Raw genomic sequence first — 19,302 nt, 5'->3', positions numbered from 1 at the left:
GTCACATATTGAACATCCTATCACTCATTTAGACAAAAGTAGATTGGAAAATAGGGCCCAGGTTGAAAAAAACATTAGTTCCCCTTTAACAATTGGTAAGCTTTATATTTGGTAAAGGTCTTGTGTTGACAGTATTTTTACATTCTTATTTGAAACTTGACAACATTATGGTTAACAACAGAAATGTTCAAACCAACTTTCAGATCAGCATTACATCAAAATAAGTCGTGCAGTGTGACCACAGAAGTCACAGTGAGTGCATTTAAAAGCTGCAGCAGCTCTCTTCTTTTAAACAATGTCTCCAGATGTGAGAACAGAGCAGACAGAGCAATGTGGTTTGACTGTTAGAGACTCATATCTCTTAAAATAGACAATGAGGTGTTAGTTAGCCGAAGCTCTCACTCTCATGTGATGATGATGATGATGATGATGATGATGAAGAAGACTTGTGTCTTTAGGTTGTTTTTACTTCATACAAGTTATTGATTGTCTTTAATTAAGAATCAACACATGCACTCCCTTTGCAAATGTACATAACCTAAATATCTTTAACTTTTTTTCTTAATACATTTCTTAACAGCACATAAATATGTCATTGTCTTTTGTCATGAACAAACACAACTCCCCAACCAATGCACTCAAATGCATTCAATTTGAAAACAGTTATGTTTAGAAAACAGACATAAAACCTTCATTCTGCAGTTGAGGTGATTAAAATTTGTAACAAAACAGCTTTGTGTTGTCACATGACCTGCACGCATTACAAAGCTTTAAATAGACTCTCCTTCCTTCTTCAGACATTAGTCTCTGCTCTCTGTAACCTGCAAGACACACAGGAGACAAAGACTACAGCTGTCAAGATGGTTAAGATATTAATACTCATGACTCTTTCTTGGATTTCACACGGCACTTAGAAAAAGTTTGAACATCAACTCCCACCTCCCTCCAAAGTCCCAACCCCCCCTCCTGCAACTCCACCTCCCTCCAAAGGCCTACTCCTTCCTCCTCCATTACGTCCTCATTACGTCTATGATAGATGTAGGTGGTAACATTAGATACACGAAAGAGGAGAGCAAGTGCAACACGCCAAGAGAAGAGTAGAGGAGGAATCATATATAGCGTTATAGCCTATGTTACATTAGGGGCAAACTAAAAATACCTGGCCAGCAGAAACTCTGCAACCATCTCGTCCCTTTTCAGCTCAGGATGAAGCTGCGTCAGTCTTCGCCATCGCTCAAAAGCAGAGCCGATGTTGACTTGGGTCAACATCGGCTGACTTGTTCTGTCATAGTGCTAGCTTTTTCTGCAATATTATTTCTTTTGCCAACTGATTTCCCTGTTGGACCAGCTGGAGGTGGAAAAAGTGGTCCAAATTTGTCTGCCATGTTACGGAGAAAAGTTTATATCCACAAACTAGCGCAGGGGCGGACTGGCCATCTGGAGGTTCTGAAGAATCACAGAACAGCTGGTACTCCAGGACGGCCGGTGGCCGCCACGCAGTCATTACCATTTTTTTTTTTTTTTTTTTTCCCTTTTTCTCACTGATAATCTACTGTTCCACATCCAGTCCGCTAGGAGGCAGCCTTTAAATTGGATGCCAGCCGGCCCATAGATATCTATGAGCCGGCCGGCCGGCAATCAAATTGAAGAAGAAGGAAGCGCATACGTCCCGCAAATCGAGCAGCTGTGTGCAGCAGGTGCAGATGGGAGAGACCTTACATCCTCTTTACATTGTGATTTATCATAACTCATACCATGTCTTGTGTGTTTCAGGCAGTCACCTGCTTTGTATTGTTCAGCAGAGAGACATCTGGACTGTGTCGTTTATTTCTCAGTGAGTATTCTACACTATGCTCTTAACACAACATCTAGTCAACATCGGTGCTATTGCTTTAATTTGGAAGGTATAGTTTCATGTGTTAAGATTCAAGTATTTTGACACCCGTGTCTGGGGCTGATGAGTTTCCGCGCACCGGTTGTTGTGAGCTGGGCCGAGTGAAAGTCCAGGGCTGTTTTTTTGTCCCAGTCCGCCCCTGAACTAGCCTATTTGTTATCTCACAGACTCACTCTTCCTGGTCGGAGGCGGGGGCATTTTAGTGTGCCATCAGCTTATTAATAGCATTTTAACCTAAAAAAAGAAAAACATAAAATTTCCAGAATGGGAAGTGTTGCTTTAAGTGATATTACCTTTCCATAGTGGACTGTGTGTCAAGCTGTCCCCAGGCTTAAGGTGTGGTAAACAGGCATAAATAAGGGCTCTTCATTATCTGACAGAGACACAGTTTCAGAAAGCTTGAGACATACATAAATACATATTTGAACAATAATTTAGAAACAGGTAATTATACCACTATTATGACTGAATGTGGGGTACAACAAGCCTCGGTAATTGGCCCATTTCTTTATCTATAAAATGTTTTTTTTCCCCCTGTTACACCATCCACAACTTCCATTGTGTTTTAAAATCATTTTTATACAGATGATACCTGACTTAATACTTGTGTTAAACCTTCGTAATTTCTCATTTTTTAAGCAAGCAAATCCTAAAAGAATATTGACACTTTTTGACCCTGTTCTCCACATTTTAAGGATGAATGAATGCTTTACCATTTGACTTTGACAAAACAAGTCAACATCTTCACTATCTTGTTATTAGACTTGTGATTTAGAGTCAAATCTTTGATTTAAATGTAATTCCTTTCATAAAATATTAATATTTTTCATCACAACACATACAATTGTTTCCCTATTTGATCTGTTGGACTGATACACTTGTTTTCCGTCTGTGTTATTTATGGCAATGCAGGTGTATCTAGATCAAAAATGTCTGAAAACAGATTCACTACAGAATATGAGTGCTCTGATTAATGGCCTCTTTGTGTATTTATGAAATACTGACCACCCATTCATTTACCCATACAGCACATGAAGCTGCAAGGTGACATACTGTAAAGTACTTGATGTCCTGCTATAAATAAACCTAAAGCATGCATTTCCTATTTACATGGCAGCTACTTGACTTAACTTGACCTCTCCTGTGACTGTAAGTGCAGCCAAAACAGGAGCTGCTACATGATGAACTGAGGGGCCCATCTACCTTTTTCTGTCTGTGGGTTTCTTGTGTGGTTTTTGTCTGGGTCGCTATAAAAGAACTATCACTGGGGCCGACAGCTCCTGAAGCAGGTGCAGTGCAACACAGTCTAAAATTGAATGTACATTCAAACAGAGTTTATAAATGTCAGACTAGTAATTCAGTGCCATTTTAAAGTAATGTCTGCTCAGAGGCACTGCTGCAAACTTTAATCTAAAGGTCAACTTAAATACCACTATATTTAATTACCATACACCCTCCTGAGGTTTGTAATGACAGCATATGTTTCCCAGTTCGGAGCAGCTTCACTTTCCACTTCAGCCACTGAAACATAATAAAGTAGCAGGTAGGTATATGGGCAGACAAAAATAAAAACTGGCACATAATAAAATAATTTGTTTCCAAAGCGAACTAGCTAACTTACAAAAAACTCTATAAATATATTCCTATAAATATTATGATATAAGTGAATGGATCCATATTTTTTAATACACTAACAATTGTTTTAACTTCCATGTTTTGTTTGTGGTTCTCGAGACCTTGGACTATGTTATAAACACAGTATTCATTTCTTTTTAAAAAAACAAAAAATGAACAAGGTGTTTATTGTTGCTTTGGTAAAATTTAGTATGTTTCATGATGACAACCCTCCATTCTGAAAATGGTATGAGAAATGCAACATCGTAAAAAAAAAAAAAAAAAAAAACTGAGAAATTTACCGATCTAATCTAGGAGAGAGTGAGCATATGCATGCGTCAATATAAAGCAAATCTGGGGAAGTTCCACTTACTGGACCTTTTCAGGGTCCCAGTTATTTCTGTGTGGGCCTGACTGTATGTAAAGGTCAACAGGGGACTATGTCAGAGTGCAGATGGAGTCTAAAATGACTTAAATGATAAAGAGTTAACAGAATAAAAATGTTCCTGCTCAGTAAGAGCTTTAAACTGTATATAGCAGAATCAAGTGGGGCTGGGTAGAACTGGACTGATAAACTCGCTCTCTCTTCTTGGTTAGTCTGTCAATGGCGCGTTTTGGAAGGCCTGAGGACAATGAATAACATTAGGCTAATATATTGTTTCTATAGGGCCTAACACCAGGGCTGCACAGCCTGCATGAGCGATGTGTGACAGCTACCTCACTGAACTGCTGTGGCTTGCATGTGTGTGGTGTTCACACAGGCAAAGCTGCTGCAGAGCTGCCTGCTACTCTATCAGCTGTATTTGCACAATTTAAAGTCAGTAATTCATTCAGTTATGACCCTGAATGTTTCTGTCGACAGAAACATTGTCAGAGGATTTTTATTTATCTCTTTAGGAAAAGGCCCTTCTAGGGACGGGCATTGGAAATTAGCAGTAGCTATAAATGCTGTGATACATCGCATTGGTTAATTGCTGTGCAATTCTCTGTGTATATGTATCTGTCCCTATCAAATAAACATGAAAATGAAAATGAAAATGAAAAGTTGAGTTAAAAATAAATATTTGTATTTTGTCATGTCTTTGGCAAATAGTTAAAGGCCATTTTTACTATCTACCTTTACTGAAACTGTGCATCACAAAGAAGAGCAGGCAAGACTCTTATTCCACAGATGTTCTGCAGCTGAGCAGCACTGCTCACACAGGCAGTGTGGCTGCTCTAAGGCTGGGCCGCACTGCTTGCATGAGCACCCCATGTGCATCACAGAACCTGTTTTTATTTCGGTGCCTGTGTTATACCTCCTTTCACTACAATGTCGAAATCACTGACAGACCTGAAGAAATATAAATAATTATGTTTTACTTGACCTGTCCTGTTTTCGTTTCAAAATTATAGCACCCTGACAACGTTTCTGTGAAAAGAATCCCCTCTTTTGTTGACATGAGGCTTTTTACTGTGAAATATTTACATGACCATGTTGTTGACAATGCATTGGCTTGTGGAATTGTGTAAATGTATTGTGAAAATACAGTGGTCTCAGTAACAGGCAACCATGCACATGTGCTGCTCAAGCAGACAGTGTAGCCAGGGTAACTTTACAACGATGGATATGTATATATATATATGTATATGAATGAATATATGTACATACATATGAATGAAAGGTAATTCTCACCTGTTAGTGGAGAACAGAAAGACTGGATGGAGGGAGGAGAGGCTGAGATATCTGGAATTTAAAAGGAGCCCTCCTTTAGTATTTTGTCACAGTACTTAAAATGGTATCTTTATTTTATTCTCTGTACCTATTGTGATTGTTTGATGTTTCCAACATTGCAGTAATCCCATCAACAGCAGCAGAACCACCAAGAAAACACTGACAGTAATGCAGAGCAGCAGAGGGAGCTGAAGGCCACGATGAGGCACCTTGTCAGCTGCTGGAGAGGTAACGGTATGTTCTGTACATGAGACATGATCCTAATGCTGTAAAATGCACTCTGTGATATCAATGTGAAGGGATAATTTGCTGATTTTCAACCAGGTCTGTGTCTCCATGGTGTGGGCAGTGTGTGCAGATGAGTGGTGTTACTGTAAGGTGGCCCCTGTGTTGCCACCGATTTTCTGCTCACTGCCTGCACCATGGTGACATAGAGCTGGTTTAATATTAGTATTTCTTTAAAATGAAACTTAGTCCATACAGTTACTGTGTCCATTCCTTAATTTAATATTTTTCTGAAATTGTAAAGTTTAGGACATCCTCACACCTCAGCTTTAGTTTTCAGACCAACAGGTCTTCTTGACTATTCTCAGTTGTAATCCATATTAAGCTAGACTGCAGATCAGGTTACAGTGAGTCACAAGAGTCATTTGTGATGAGCCTATCAAGCTTTAAACATGGAACTAGACATAGGTAAGGTACAAAGCATTGTCAGATTTATTTTAAACACTGGTATGTCTTACCTCTGACAATCAGCCAGCTCGCTGATGATTGTCCATCTTCAGGGATGCTGCACGTGTAGAGTCCTTCATCAGACTTGGAAACACTGTTGATGGTCAGGTTTGCCATAGAGCTGTTCTCCATTAAGTGGCCATCTTTAAAAAATGCAGCTGTGAGGTTGGAGGACATCTGCTTGTTTCTGCAGTGCAGAGTTACATCATCTCCCACCATCACAGGAAAAGCAGGACTCTCCAGGATCACAGAGCCACCTGAAGAATATGTGAATTAGACTGTTTGAAAGTCTCTGCTATGCAATGAAAAAGCCGCTCAATGTGGCAGACAGTTCTTGTGTTTTGATATGTTAACGTAGCCAACGTTTATGTGGGGGGCCCATGTGAGTAGCTAATGGGTGTTAAAATGGGCCTTATGTGGGATTGTCCATGGGATCCATTTGCCTACATGGATGGGTTAACCCAGATAAGATGCCCATTTTTGGCCCATACCCATTTGGAACCGAGGTAGTCCTACTATTACCTATGTGGGGCCCACTTGGGTAAACCCACCTATGTAGGCAACTGGCATGTGGCCAATAAGGAACCCATGGACAATATCACATATGGTCCATTTTCAGCACATTCACAAGTCACATGGGCCCCACACACAAACGTTGTCTGGGAACAAGTAATGTTTTATTGAACGTATTAGGTCATGCTATGTTGTGTCAGCACATATTGAGCAGTAGGTAAGGCAAAAGTGTACTTCCAAATCTGATACCAGTGTGGACACCAATACTTGATTATATTACATGGAATTTTATATAACATACTAGACACATAAATGAATAAATCTTCAAACTGAGATGTCCACAGACTAAAACTGTGACAACTTTGCACTACTTAGCATTTTAGTATTTGCATACCAGTGACAGTGATGTTGACAGTGTTGCTTTTCTTTGCTCCTCCCATTTCACACCAGTATTCTCCACTGTCAGCTACTGCGAAGGCATTCTTTATTTTACAGGGTCCTGTTGACGTTGACCAGGAAGCAGCACATGTTTTAACATCACCTCCGATCCTCCTCACCACTCTCCATCCAGTCAGTCCCTCCAGACCCTCACAGGTGACAGTAATGGGCTCATATTCAAAGAACTGCTGTCGGTTTGGAACAACCTGAGGGAAACCTGCATCTGACACAGAGACACAAAGGATGAGATGCATTAAAGAGATAGCTCCGTGTTTTAAATGGGGTTGTATGAGGTCCTTAGTGTATTACACACAGTAGATGTCAGTCAGCACAGCCCCAGTTTGGAGAAGCAGGCAGGAGTCTGACATGAAAGCTAAGCAATGTTCTGCTGAAGAGGGAGGTTTGGCAAAAAAATAATATTTTAGCCACCTAAAATTAAATGTAACTGATTTTTTTAGGTGGTTAAAATATGTGTTGTTACTGACCCCTCCACAGCAGCACACAGCAGTATCTTACATGTTGCAGTCCAGCCTGCTCCTCCAAACTGGGGGCCTATGGACTACCATCTACTTAAAGTCATTCACTGACTATCGATAACTATCTCATACATCGCACTTTAATAATGTTTTTTTAGGTATAAATTTAAAAACATATATTCCTCTTTCACAGCTTAAATGCAGCAACATTAAAATGTGCGCAGTTGGATTTGGACAAGCATGGCACGATGACGCACTCTTCAGATGTTTAAAAAGTTATCCTTAAACACAAATTCTGGCTCATGTTAACTTGAAACATAAGAAGCTGTAATATATTATATTTGCTATATATTTATTTCTATATTCAGATATTATCAATTGTGAACACTAGAGAAAAGAAACTGAAAAGTTTAAGTTGAAATTATATTTTCTTAGCCCGTGATTGTCAACTTGGGGATAATATGATGTATTTGAAGCCTAAGATGACGTCACAATGATGCCAGCTATGCATACATTTTTGTACTGTAAAGTATGTCTGATTATCAAAATGCTACTCACCAGCTCTTTGACAATCACTGAGGTCAACATGTGCAACCAGAAGCAACAACACAGTCATCACTGAAAAGATAAGAGAGCTGTTATAGGAGATGTAATGTTTAACACGTACGGTATAACATAACTGTAACATGTGAACATATCTAATATTTGGTCAATCATCAGAAAGTAGATTACAGCTCCCTTTATTACCTGTGCTTTAGTTCTTTCCAGAGAATACATGCAAAGAGTATCAGTGTATTTTAGATAAATCATATCTATTTGCCCTCAAACCCAAGAAACAAACAATTATTGTCTCAATATATTTGTGTGAACACTGGACAGACTCAGTACTCACACAGTCTGATGCAGAGCGCTGTGACCTCCATGTCGTCTTGCTGCTGACTGTCTGAACATCAGACTGAATTTGAAATATAATTGAAGTCAGAACTTCCTCTTCCTGTTGCTCTGCTGATGAGGAAACAGCAGACAGAGCTGCTCTGAGTTCAGAAAAATAATGTACAGTCTTAACAGGTGGCGCCACAGAGCTTAATTTTTGGAGTATATGAGAGGAATGCCAAAGACGAGACTCTAATGGACAGAAAAGAAAAAAATATACATATTGAGTTTGGAGATGAGCTGACTTTTTTAGTTTATTTTTTTTTTAGCTTCACCACTTACAAACACTATCAGGACATCTCATCCAGGTTCGAACCCCCCACCCTGAGTTTGAACCTGGAACCCTCTTGCTGTGAGGGGTGGACGAGCCCCTCTATGTGGAGTTTGCATGTTCTCCGTGTGTCAGTGTGGGTTTCCTCCAGGTGCTCCAGCTTCCTCCCACAGTCCAAAGACATGCAGGTTAACTGGTGACTCTAAATTGTCCGTAGGTGTGAATGTGAGTGTGAATGGTTGTCTGTCTCTATGTATCAGCCCTGTGATAGTCTGGTGACCTGTCCAGGGTGAACCCTGCCTTTCGCCCAATGTCAGCGGGATAAGCTCCAGCAAACCCCCCTTTCATGGTGGTATGATACACCGTCAGGTGGTGTCAGGATGTAATGCGACAGTTATCAAGATCATAACATCCACATCTTACAAACTGTCTCTATTAAAATGACCTTTATAGCACTTAAAGCTCCAATAGGCAACATTGTTTTGGTATAACTGAGTAAAAATTTTATAATATCCTCTAAGCATAATGTAAATCAAGTGGTCTGAGACAAACACTAGGTTTCTGCACCTCACCATGGCTCTGTGTTCAGCCTCTAAAGAATCAGTATCGCACCGATGTGCATCAACCAATCAAAGGTCAGCTCAGACCACTGCGTTCCTATTGGCTGTTGTACTGCATATGCACGTTCCTGTGCCGCCGGCAGAAGGGGAGAGCAAGTGGCAATGGCGAACAGTGCACCAGGTAAAATAACTATTCCAGCATTGGCTACAACTGCCTACACGGCTAAACCCAAAAAAAGGAAGACAGAACTCGGTTCCCCGGAGCCCCGGAGGGAGGGGAAGGGTGAGGTGGGGCCGGGCCCGGCCGGAGGGCGTGAGGGTCAGCCATGGGAGCGTAGCCAAGGGCTCTCCATGGAGAGGGAGAGCCGAGCCTCGGGGGTATATGTGCGGGGCCACAAGGGAGAGATGGGGAGGGCCCGGTCTGACAGCACCTGTCGCAGTGGTATGATACAGCGTCAGGTTGAAAGGCTACCATAATATAAGGAGCTGAAAGTCCCTATATAGGGTGGTGGAAAGGTCCAACAAACCCTGGACTTTCACCCTGGAAGACGGTGTTTACTTCCTGTATGAATATAATAAGCTAAACCATGATTTCTTTTAAACCAAAGCATGTTTTTGTTCTTTATTAAGACAAATAAAATACACAACATATAGCAACACACAGAACAGTACACATATACATATCTGGGGGTCATGTAGTCATGGCTAAACCTCCCTCTGGCCACCAATTTATGATTTGCTGATTCCCCCAAACAAGTACCATAACGTTTACACATATTCAATACATACACACCAACACACATCTCCAAAAATGATGTAATTCTTAAACAGCCAAACACATGCTGACACACACACAACCTCACAAGCACACACCCAAATGTGCTTTACAAAGGAGTATGTACAGAGGTGGGTGAGCGGGCAAGTAACAGCATAAAGTTTAGTAATGAAAGGAAATATTCATATAAAGATTTCATACATAATTCTTCATCAGCATGATAATGTGGTCCAGTCTAGGCCAAATCTGATTCACTGGGAATAGGACCATGTGTTTCTGTTGACATCTGAGCGTTGGTTGCGGCGTCCAGGAAAGTTAACAGCGGACACATGAGGAAACCTAGTGCATAATAGTAGACGTGAAAGTCCACTGGCAAAGTGGGGATATATGACAGCTTGGGGTGAGAACCAGTGATGGCCTAATGAAGCCTCATGAACCACTTTCTGTATTTTCTGACCCCACCAGGCACTCTTGGTTTGAAGATAAAGGCTGAAGGACTGGCAGTGAAATGTGCTTTGTTGAACAGACAGCGCCATCTAGTGGCTTCAGAAAATAAAGACAGTGGTTCATGAGGCCTCATTTGGCCATCACTAGTGAGGACGTGTTGACAGAAAACATAAAGGTAACATATTTTCTCTCCTCTCAACCCATGTCAACCCACTTCCACACTTTTTGACTCAATACAAGTCCCACTCTGCCCTCTGCTGTCAGTCAGCCTCATATCACACCATGTGCATGTTTACTTGAGCTGCCGAGCCACTTTGACAGAGAGATCTATTACTACTGTTCACATTTTCCTCTGACACAACTTCCTTGTTTCATCCACTTATGTGCCACTGTAGATAACAACAGATAACAGGTCCAAAGTTCAGGTCATAAGTACACAGACTGAAAGAAAACGAAAGTGCATTGCGAGGACACACAAACACACCATTTTTTATTCTTCATATATCAAACCAACATTGAGCTTTGACATCAGACAGTAAAAATAAGTCACTGATGATTATAAGTTTTTGATTGGCCCAATTTCACCCGATATGTCTAGTCTAGAAGGCAGGATGCAGATACTTTAATTTAAACACTCATTTACAGTAAAAGAAAACAACTGTATCAATGCAAAATAGTCTCATTCATAAAACAAATTATTTTAGATTTGTAAAATTAATATGACTCTAAAAGACAACACAAAGTCATAGCACACATTATCTATTTACAGAGGGTGTGGGGTAAAAGCACTGTTGGTTTAGATTCAGGCTGTTTCATTCTGGACTTTGACCGTGCAGCCTGCTTTTCATTGCGTTGAGGCAGCTCTGAAACGCACCGAAAAGGTATGTAGGATGTTAACATGAAAAATGTATGCTTTAATGGATTATTTTGTGATTTATTTTTTTACCATGCTATTACTGTTACTATTTATAGCCTGTTTTCAGATTGGTAGTCTAACTGCAATCTTTGTCTGCAATCATCTTCAATACATATCTGTTTGTTCAGTCGCACCAATCAGTTGCTTATGACTTTAAACAAGGTTGACGTCTGTCATTATGTACAGTTATGAACTTGCCTATAGAAAGCAAATGTGATTTACAAAAACACATTAATGAATAACTGTATGATGAATACAAGGGCAAAATCAAATGAGACATAATGTTTTTGAGAATAAAGGAAAGAGTCCATATGATTTAGATTTTACACCAAATAAGCTGGACGATAGATTTAAACTCTGGATAAACATCCCCATCTAGTATTATACAGACAGATGACATTAGAAGCTAGTAAAGCAGCCGGTAAATATTTTATTTAACTATTTATGAATGCATTTAAATAACATATTAAAAGAGGGGTCATCTCTTGACTCTATAAATCTCTCCACAGTCTAAAAGTTTACTCAACAAAATATGTAACGGACAGATGGGGAAAGGAAGGAGACAGAGGAGTGGCCAGATACTGTGTATTTCAATGCAAGGGCACTTAATCTCATGCGTGATAAGAATTTCGCTGCACAAATGTTCAGTTTTTATCACTCCTTTTATGACCGCATGCTATGATAATGGTAGTTCTCAATGCTGGAGGAACAGTGGCTGTCAAACTGCAAACCACTACCATGTGCTCTGGGATTGCCAAAATATATAGAATTACTGGTAAGAAATGCACAAAGCAATACAATCCATCTTTAGTATTCATATACCATTAGATTTCAAAGTTCTATATTTAGGCAATATTCCCCCTTCAGTAAAAGGTATTGGCAAATACTTAATGAGTATATTGCTGGCAGTAAGGAAAAAGGCTCTGACCAGGAAATGGATGATGCACGTTGGCAACTTGGCCGTACTGTAAATGACTGAGTAGATGTAACAATGGAGATTTACATGATGGAGAAAGTTACTCTCTTTGGACACCTAAAGATGGACAGTTTTATACAGCTCTGCAAACTATGCACTGCTCGAGTCACACTGCTTTCGTGAGCAAGCTTGAAAATAAAAGAGATGCCAATTTTTTGTCATGAAGCGAATGGTGACCAATAAATACAAAGCAGACAAAGACTACTTACCTATTTGTGGGGCTAAATATTAATTCTCCAAGCGCTGGAATAATCACTGGTGCACAAACCTGTCCAACCTGGGCTTTGGGTCACACATATGCTCCTGCTATGCTTGTGGACTGCTTCGCAAATACATCGCTTGTGGTCTCTCCAGCAGCGATTTTCATCCATTGCGCTACTTCACATCGAGAGCAACATCAAATCACAGCTGTCACCTGAGACCATAGTGGACGTATACGCAGGGCGCAAACAAATACATTTACTTCTCCACTTGGACATTTCGCAATGTAAGTTAAAATCTGCTTTGCAATTTAATGTCTGTGGTGTTTATTTAGCATTTATGAGTTTTAATGCACTGTTGTATGTAAAATTGTTATGCTTCACCCAGTGCGGCAGGGTCAGATCTCAAAACTGTCTCGGCCTGTAGTCGGATTTTTTTGCCCAGGGAGGCTGAACTTCCCCTAAAATTTCATAGAAGAAATGGTCAAATATGCACTATTGAATTTACATTAAAATAAGAATTTACATTGCATTAAACATGCGCTGGATGATGTTCAAACGTCAGCTGTTTATCACCAGTTTTCAAACGCGACCTCCCTGTCATACATTCTCGTGTCAGCACGGTGGACGCGAGGCCTTCAAGCATTCCTATGAGACAGCGCTGAGCAGGTTTTTTCATGCAGCAAAGCGAGACGGTCATTGGCTAAATGCGACAAAATCGTCACTTCCAGGGAGGCTCAGTTTCCCTGGGACCTGATGGAGTGGTGAGCGGAGAGGATGCTCGGTGTCTGCATGATGATTGGAGGAACTGTCTAAAAGGCTGAACCCCTTTGTGATTGACAGCACTTTGGAAATACACACCAGCATTGTTGCATTTCGAGCTCAGTCCCATGCAGATATTTGTGAGTTGAGTCTCCTGACAGAGTGCCGTCCAGAGTTCCTTATTTCCATAAGCCATATAGCTCATTTTCACTGTTTGTACTCAGTTCAGGTGTTTAAACCCATCTGAAAATTGTTGAGGTGTGTGTTGCTGTGCTTCTATGGCATGAGTGTGGTTGATAAACAGCTTCTATTAAATCTTCCTTTTATAAGTTACTGCCTCACTACAATATGACACATTTTATGATGTAAACTTAAAGTGAGCTTCCCCTGTTTGAAAGTCCAGCAGCCGCCACTACCTGGCACCAATCTCAAACTCCGCCTATGCTCTGAAACCTGACTTTGTTAAGATAACTAAAGGAACATATTTAACTTTTTATTAATTAATTTTTATTTTTTCTCTTCTGTGTCCTCTTCCATGTCCAGATATTGCATTGTAAATGCAATTTGTGAAGCCAAACTGCTACGAGCATTTTATTTAATCTATTTTATTTTATTTTATTTTATTTTATTTCAGCCTTTATCTCTGCTTCACTGGTTGTGTGTAGTTTTATTATGGCCCTTTTTTCACAGTCATCCTTTGAAAATGGACAGAAATAGTGAATGAGTAAATCTACATAAAAATGAGGGTGAGGGGCTTTTATTTATTTATTTATTATTTAATTTAATTTGATCTAATTTAATTTATTTACAAATCATTTGTTGGTTTTCTCTCTCTTTTTCTCTTAACTGCATGTTCATGTTGTTTTGATTGTTTAAGTTACCAATACAATATTATATCACATTGTTAAGGAGTTAATATAAAAAAAAAAAACACCACTGTGCTCACAGACAGAGAGATATTTTAGTTTAAACTGGTCCCACATACTTTACAGTTGCCTTATTTTCTTTTCCAGCACTCCAAGATGATTCACATGAAGGACAGACTCCTTGTGACATCTCAGCTCATTGACTTCAGGAGATTGATCATGCATCCTGCTGTGGTCTTCTTTCTCCTAACACACTCTGGTGGAGGTAAATTACACACAAACAGACAGGAAATCATGATCAGAGTTTCAATATAATACCGTAAGAAATCATACAGTAAAAATAATGGTAATGTGATGCACTAAAATGTGAGATGCACCACAGAGCATGACAAGAAGTCATTCCTGCCTGTGGCCATCTTGATTTACTGGATATAGACTCGGGCTATAAGCCTTTCAGTGGCTGGTTATTTAAGCTGACAGTCAATCTTTTCTTTCTCTGCATGTGACCATCTTCAAAATGCATTTTGGTGATTCCAGAACATTCTCAAGCACTAACACAGCAGTGGAGACACACTGTAAACCTCAATCCATCCATGATGCTAAATTTTAATGCAAAGTCTACGCCAATGCCTGGATTGTCAAAATGACACAGACTTTATGATCACTTGACACAAAAACTCAAACCTTGTGAGCTTGACTTTTTTTATGTTAAGTGAACAATTTTTACGTTAATTTGACAAAAATATATAAAGCTGATTTCACCTAATTAGTTTATGGACAATAAACAAAACTATCATTGTGCATTTAACATATTGTGGTGTGTTGGGGATTAATAGGTGGAGTTTCCCAGCATGCCATGAGACAATGTGTTTAAGGCCATAAGACGAAGAAAACTGTGTTTAAATATGTTCTAGATCACTCATGTTACCCATTAACCCACTGCGCAGTGATGTATTTCCCAGTGATTCTCATAGGTTACAGCTAATGTTGTGGTGAAAGTTATCGTGCGCCATGAATAAGTCGTGTACACAATCAGTGACCTCCCAAGGTCCAACTGCACTAGTGGCCATCAAACATTTCAGCTCCTCTCTCAGAGCAACACATCCTCACTCTGACCTTGTCAAATGTGGATGTTTGGTCGTCGACTTTCTTTGTCAAGATATGACGTGCACCCTGGTTCTGTCTCCTCACCTGATGTAAGGATTTCCAAAGTCAGCAATGGAGTGGTGTTACAGTGTGAGTCTGCAGGCTGGTATCCAGAGCCTGAGGTGTTGTGGCTGGACGGTGAGGGAAAGCTCCTCTCTGCTGGACCTACAGAGACAGTCAGAGGTCCTGATGACCTCTATACTGTCAGCAGCAGAGTGACTGTGGAGAAGAGACACAGCAACAGCTTCACCTGTAGAGTCCAACAGAGGAACATCAACCAGACCAGAGAGACAGAAATACACATTACAGGTGATATTTTTTTCCCCCTGAATATCCTAATTTTTCAGCCTGATATGTGTTTTTCTTTAACTCCTCTGTTGTGTGTTTTATCATTTCAGCTGATTGCTTCGGGGCCTCGTCTTGTTCTGCTGCTCGTGTCAGCATTCTCGTGGTTGTGTTCCTCACTTCTTTTTTTGCAGCGGCCTTTGTCGTGTGTAAATGGAGACAACACAAAATCAAAGGTAAAATACTGCTGCTCTGTGACTGTGATGTGAACAGTCAAACACAAGATGTCACTGGTGACTACATGTTAACAAACTCATATTTGTAAGAGGAGAAAGTAAAGTCAGGTTGTGTTTCATGGGAACATCAAAATATGTCATACAATAATTTAACACAGAAGTTAAATTATTAGTATTTAAGTATGAGTACACACTGGTGACCTGTGCTAGGATTAGCTTCAGCCCCCTGCAGGGTGAATGGAAGTACGTATATATGGTTAAGACAAAGTCTGACTGGCTTTGAGAATTTTGTCATGAAACACTGTTTATGTCAGTGTCAATGTCAAGTTTATTTATATAGCACATTTAAAAGCCTAAGGCCAACCAAAGTGCTTTACAAGATGAAATCATCAGCACCAATAAACAATACAAGCAGAAACAATGCAGTAAAATCTTCATCTCTTATTTTAACAAATTATTGCTTTAAGTTTTAACTTCACTTATCTGTTCTTTCTATGTGTGTTGTTCACTTTCACACCTTCTCTCTACAAATTCAACTCTGCCTAAAACAACATTTAACACATTTTTATGTTCACACAGAGACAAAGATGAACCGTGATGCTGAGAGAGCAAAGACAGAGACAGAGCAGCTCATGGCAGAACGCAAGAAAATGGAGGATTTGGGGGAGAAAAAGGCAAAACTTGAAGAAATGTTACAGAAGAATGAAGAAGAAGAGAAAGACTTGGAGCTGGTGGTTAAAACACTGATGGAACAGAGGGAACAACTGAAAGAACAGAGAGATCAAACAGAGCATCAAAAGGACAACATGGAGAGAAACATTACAGATACTGAGAACAAGCTTCAGTCAGTGGAGAAGATGGCAGAGAGTGACCGATACCATGAGATGAAGAGCATTGTGTTAACGGCCAAAAATCAGTTGAAGGGTAGGAAACAAGAGTGGAAACACAGGGTCTACTGACTAACACACAAAGTGTGATAAATAGAATGACAGACAGGAAGAAGGCAGCAGAAAACTACAAGGAGAAAATCAGTGAGCAGCTGGAGGAGATAGAGAAACAAAAAGAGGAGATTCAGAGGAAATTGTAGTTTAGTTCATAGTTTATTTGATAAGGACATCACAGTAGCATTAGAAATGTACATTTATGTAACCCTCAGCCTTTAGAAAATACATGCACACAGAACAAACAAACAAAAACTAAACTGTAAATCCATTTAGAAAATACATCCACCAATGCTTTGCCAAAGATACAGCCAAAAATAAACACATACAATACATCCCCATATCCATACATAGAAGTACATCCACAAAAAATACAAAATACAAATGTTACTGCAGTATTTACTGTTGTTTTTCTTAACCATAATCTAATACCTCTATGATGAGACTGATTGTCCAAATGTAATGCAAACAGTTAGCGTTTGTTGAAGCTGTTGTGTTGACTCTGCTGGTGTGCTGGTGTCTTGTGTCAAATTCATGAAGCAGAGAGGGAGCATGTTCATGGAGGCATTTCAAAATAAGCTTTAATTTGGAACAGATTATGAAACTTTCAGAGCTTAACATATTGTGTTTTTTAAAGATGCGACAATGGTGCCATCTTATTTTTTAGTCCATATTTTTTATTGTCTGAAAAACATTGGTATGAGGGGTTATATAGTTGATTGTGAGGCTTGTGATCAGGTGGTGATGCAGTATGATATATGTGAGGATATCATGGCATGCATACAGAGCTGGGCTGTGCTGAGGGAAAAATACTGACCTGTGAGTGTAAAAAAGTTTTGTTCTGCTTTAACTTTTTTTTTTTAAACTTTTACTTTGAGCTAAATGATTACCAACAGACAACAACTAATCTGATAAGGCTTTGTTTGTATTTTATGACATGAGTAAGAATAAGAGTAAGACATCCCAATGCCAGGTCTAAACATTGTAATAAAATTATTAAAATTATTATTTAAGATCATAACAATACCTATAAAGCTGCAATTACTCTTTAAAAAACACTTTCTGATGAAATTGCTCTCTTTTCAATAATGTAAGTATTGCCACTGATGTACTGTAATATTGTTTTATTTTTGTGATCATTAGTGCATAAATGTAAGAAATGTTCTCACAGATTGGTGACATCACCATTTACATTTACATTGTGGGTATTCCTGTTTTTTGTCATTAACAGAAGAATGAACAGTTTCTCGTGCTGGATGTCCAGAAACCAAATAAATGTGAAATTATCTGACTTTGGAGGTCTTTATTATTATTATTATTATTATTATTATCATTATTATATTATTATTATTATTTTTATTATTATTATTATTATTTTGTTTAACTTGACCTGAAACAGTTAATTTATTAAACAACGGCAACGGAAGTTATTTGAATTTCGGTAAATGGAAGAATATGAGTAATTAACTGATTTTATTTTTCATATTTATTTATACGCATACCAATGGAGAGAGAGATGGACTCATTCCTTACTTAGTTTGGTGCAGAGAGATGTGACCTCCATGTTTTCTTGCTGCTGACTGAACATGAGACTGAAATACAACCGAAGTACGAAGCTAAGAGCCTCCCCTTCCTGGTGAGTGTCTAGAGATGAAGCCACAGCAGATACATTATCTTTGTCTTTTACAGAGTTTTCTTTTTATTCCTTTTACAGAATTACGTAAATAAATCACCACATTAACACACATAACAAAGAAAGAAGCTACTATAATCTTGTCAAAAGTCAATTGTGCCAACCTATCATATGTGTAGGCTTGCAGAGACAATGAACTTTAAGATGATTATTGCAGGGAAAACAGAGCTGCAGATTTGTTATGACAGAAACGAACTAACACCAACATATCCTCATGCAGTGATTGCACACACAATGGTTTGTATGATATCTCAAGAGCACAGCAACTCGCAGATGACATTATGTACATAAAGAAAGTTACATAGGTTAGGTTTAGGCAGGTAAAGTTGATGTGGCTAAGTTAAGGAAGAAACAAAACAAAAACATGGCAACAATATACCTTAAAATAACTCAAAGCTGACTTGGTTTCACAAAGTACCAAACACCACTCTCTTAAGGGAAAGTCATGTGATGAATAGTCTTGTGTTTTTTGATACATCTACCACCAAAATCAAATTGTGGTACATTCATTTTCATAAGTACATGTTCAAACAGTGCATGAGAACTTAAGCTTTCTGTGTGGCCCTCCCTCCTTTACTGGGGCCCAAACGAGCAGGTCTTCAGAGTCCTCTGGATTGAATCAACTGAGAAACATGTGGAATAATAAAAACATTGTTATTCATCATTTCTCTTCATGACACAACAAAAAAGCATTTCACTTACAATTTCATGCAGGTGGAGGCTCTGACATTTTATTACAGCCCCCACTCATTGATTTATTGTGTCAACACACTGGTTTCTGCTGCAGTCAGTTACAGAATAGAATGATTCATATGAAATAACCTGAACATACAGAAGAATAAAGAAGACGTTTACAGAAATATAATCTGACTCTGATGAGAATGATTCAACGTACATGCAGACTTGTGCACTCT

At 39.2% G+C, this 19,302-nt stretch overlaps 2 protein-coding genes across 9 annotated transcripts; one reads left to right on the top strand and one right to left on the bottom strand.

Annotated features, from left to right (window-relative positions):
• Positions 1–210: 210 nt before the first annotated feature.
• On the bottom strand, positions 211–10,440 carry LOC144459637 (putative high affinity immunoglobulin gamma Fc receptor IB). Of its 4 annotated transcripts, none has more exons than XM_078163971.1 (9): positions 8,274–10,440; positions 7,940–7,999; positions 6,862–7,122; positions 5,966–6,211; positions 5,311–5,463; positions 5,184–5,234; positions 3,341–3,415; positions 2,188–2,267; positions 211–821 (listed from the first exon to the last, which is right to left on the bottom strand). In XM_078163971.1, the coding sequence occupies exons 1-8, from the start codon at positions 8,302–8,304 to the stop codon at positions 2,209–2,211; spliced, it is 936 nt and encodes a 311-aa protein (XP_078020097.1). In that variant the 5' UTR covers positions 8,305–10,440; the 3' UTR covers positions 211–821; positions 2,188–2,208. The 4 variants fall into 4 exon arrangements, with proteins under 4 accessions (XP_078020097.1, XP_078020100.1, XP_078020096.1 ...); XM_078163974.1 differs by having other exon boundaries at positions 213–821; positions 5,311–5,439; positions 6,862–7,128; positions 8,274–9,525; XM_078163970.1 differs by having other exon boundaries at positions 214–821; positions 6,862–7,128; positions 8,274–9,522.
• Positions 10,441–11,158: 718 nt separating this feature from the next.
• On the top strand, positions 11,159–17,986 carry LOC144459640 (uncharacterized). 5 transcript variants are annotated; one of them, XR_013488472.1, is made up of 5 exons: positions 11,159–11,248; positions 14,235–14,352; positions 15,289–15,542; positions 15,632–15,754; positions 16,334–17,986. XR_013488472.1 is itself a non-coding variant. In XM_078163993.1 (4 exons), the coding sequence occupies exons 2-4, from the start codon at positions 15,212–15,214 to the stop codon at positions 16,711–16,713; spliced, it is 834 nt and encodes a 277-aa protein (XP_078020119.1). In that variant the 5' UTR covers positions 11,202–11,248; positions 14,235–15,211; the 3' UTR covers positions 16,714–17,986. The 5 variants fall into 5 exon arrangements, 3 of the variants coding, with proteins under 3 accessions (XP_078020119.1, XP_078020120.1, XP_078020121.1); XR_013488473.1 differs by lacking the exon at positions 11,159–11,248 and adding an exon at positions 11,259–12,746 and having other exon boundaries at positions 15,247–15,542; XM_078163993.1 differs by having other exon boundaries at positions 11,202–11,248; positions 14,235–15,542.
• The last annotated feature ends 1,316 nt before the right edge of the window (positions 17,987–19,302 follow it).

The sequence above is a fragment of the Epinephelus lanceolatus genome, chromosome 22, assembly GCF_041903045.1.
Source record: "Epinephelus lanceolatus isolate andai-2023 chromosome 22, ASM4190304v1, whole genome shotgun sequence".
In the NCBI taxonomy this organism is placed as follows: domain Eukaryota; kingdom Metazoa; phylum Chordata; class Actinopteri; order Perciformes; family Serranidae; genus Epinephelus; species Epinephelus lanceolatus.
Note: the sequence above shows the minus strand (reverse complement) of the source record. Positions and strands in the feature narration are given on the sequence as shown.